This window comes from Plasmodium brasilianum, chromosome 12, assembly GCF_023973825.1.
Source record: "Plasmodium brasilianum strain Bolivian I chromosome 12, whole genome shotgun sequence".
Taxonomy (NCBI): domain Eukaryota; phylum Apicomplexa; class Aconoidasida; order Haemosporida; family Plasmodiidae; genus Plasmodium; species Plasmodium brasilianum.
In genome coordinates this window covers 3,564,348-3,566,672 of record NC_090125.1, presented here as the reverse complement: position 1 = coordinate 3,566,672, position 2,325 = coordinate 3,564,348, and the positions used below count along the sequence as shown (strand labels likewise).

Here is a 2,325-nt window from a genome sequence, read left to right as displayed (position 1 = left end):
TTAAATTGAAAAAAACAAACAGACAATATTACATGTGTTATTTATAGAACCAACATATTTATGTTTTTTTAAAAGTTTTTCCTTGTTTTACCTTAAAAATAAATATATCATAGATCTTATATTTTATTATTCACAATGATCCTCACTTCTGCATAAAGTGCATTAAAATAATATAATAATTATATTTTTTCATTTACATTAATTTGTTTTACACTTAAACAAATTAACCTTTAAAGCACTATAAGAAAACAAAATTTTCTATTATTATAGGAAATTAAAATTTTCTAATTTCCAAAAGAATTTTTTTATCATTATTTTCAACCAATAAGTTTTTATATTGGTAAAGTAATTACTATTATTATTATTACAATGGATGAATTTCAAAACTTTCGTATAGTTTTTATTTATTTTTTTTTTTTGTAATTGGATTATTTTATCGTTAATTTTATATAAAACATATACTAAAATATTTTAACTTGAAGCAATTTTTTTCTCTTACTTTTTTTTTTATTACACAACTAAATTTAACTGATGGAAAATAACGTTTTAAAATTTTGAAAAATTATAAAATAATCAAGCAAAAATGTAACACATCTACTATTGGATGTTAAATAAAAAACTGTTAAATAGACAGTAGTATATTTTTTTGCAAAAAATTGAGCAATTTTAAGGAATACCATATGGAAGGGAAAATAAATAAGTTCTTTTTATTTTTTATTAAAATGTGTGCATTTCCAATATTAATATGGATATGGTTGTGTTTCTACGAAGCAGTAGAATTATTACATTTAAGAATTTATACTCTTTGTTCATATAATATTTTAATTCTAAAATTAATATTTTATATTACTGTCAAACTTATATTATATATTTTTAAAATAATGAATTTTTTTCTTAATTTTTAGTTAACTTTCCTTCAAAAAATAAGGGATAAGAAAATTACTATAAATAATTCATTAGATGTAAGAGTTAGCAGATTATTAAATGGAAAAACGAATGTCCATTACTTACATCAATATCCAAATATAAGAAAAAGGATAAAAGATATAGTAGAAGATGAAAATAATTTTTCAGAACGATCTGGTGCATTAACTCATGATGAAAATTTTCAAAATCAAATTAATATGATGCTCCATAATGACATGTCAGAAAAACCATGTAATCCTCGTAAATTCCAAGATAATTTCAAGAAAACATATAATCCATCCACGTATTATTACAATTTTGAAAAATCATATTATTCACCTAAGCATAATGATAATATAAGAAAACAGTTTGATACATTAAAACAAGATTTGCATTTTAAAAAGCATTTTATCGAGCTTCCAAAGAATAAAAATGTAGATAAAATATATAAAACAACAAAACATTACGGTGAAATTTTAGAACAACTTGATATATTAAAATTTGATAAATATTTTAAAAGACCACGTAGTGGTTTAAAACGTAATAATAATTATAAAAAAAGTTCTGACGTATTAAAATATGACAGTGATTACGAACAAACACAAAATGTATTAGAGCCTCATGATTATTTAAAATCAGAAAATGAAATGCAAAAAGGAAATTTTCATGATTTACTTAATAGATCAAAAAACAAATTAAAACCCAAAATTTCCCCTCTTAATTTTCTAAAAAAAACGGATTCAAAGTTTGAATTCAAAGTGTTACAATCTGTAAATAGGAAATCGAATGTCCATACTTTTTCTAATTCTAAAAGTAAATTTTGCACTTTATTACAATGTATGAAAAAATATAATATATTTTTTCCAGTTATTATAAATATTGCAATTGTAATTGGACTTTTGTCAATAAGAAATGATACAGGCACCCTCATGTTTTGCATCATAGGAATTTTATATATAATTTATTATAAATTCAAATTAAACAAAATCATAAAAATATATAAAATTTACAAGACACTTAAAATTAATAATAACGTTAAACATAATCAATACCCTAAAAAATCCTTTTGTTTAAATCAACAAATTTAATTAACTTGATTACACATAATATTCTATATTTTCATGTATAACAACGTATAAAACCCAAATTTATATGTTATATTTATGTTATCTAATCTTTTAAATAAAAAGATTCTCTTAGCACAATTTTATAGTTCTCCTAACAATATGTATCCATTTTGTATATATTGTTTATTTAAATTAATATATTTCAGTAATTATAATGGGGATGTTTTCCTTTTTTTTTTCATTTGGCTCCTTTTTTATATTTTTTTTTTATTTTTTTCCTTTTATATTTTTTAAAAAATTATTATAGTTTATATATTTTCACGAAATAATGGAAACAATCCTAATACAAATA

General features: G+C 20.3%; 1 protein-coding gene across 1 annotated transcript; it reads left to right on the top strand.

The window, feature by feature from the left end:
• Positions 1-680: 680 nt before the first annotated feature.
• MKS88_004719 (uncharacterized protein) lies at positions 681-1,994 on the top strand (the record flags this gene model as incomplete). Its single annotated transcript, XM_067217918.1, has 2 exons — positions 681-773; positions 906-1,994. 2 exons carry the CDS (start codon positions 681-683, stop codon positions 1,992-1,994), a joined length of 1,182 nt encoding a protein of 393 aa, XP_067072299.1.
• Positions 1,995-2,325: the final 331 nt, after the last annotated feature.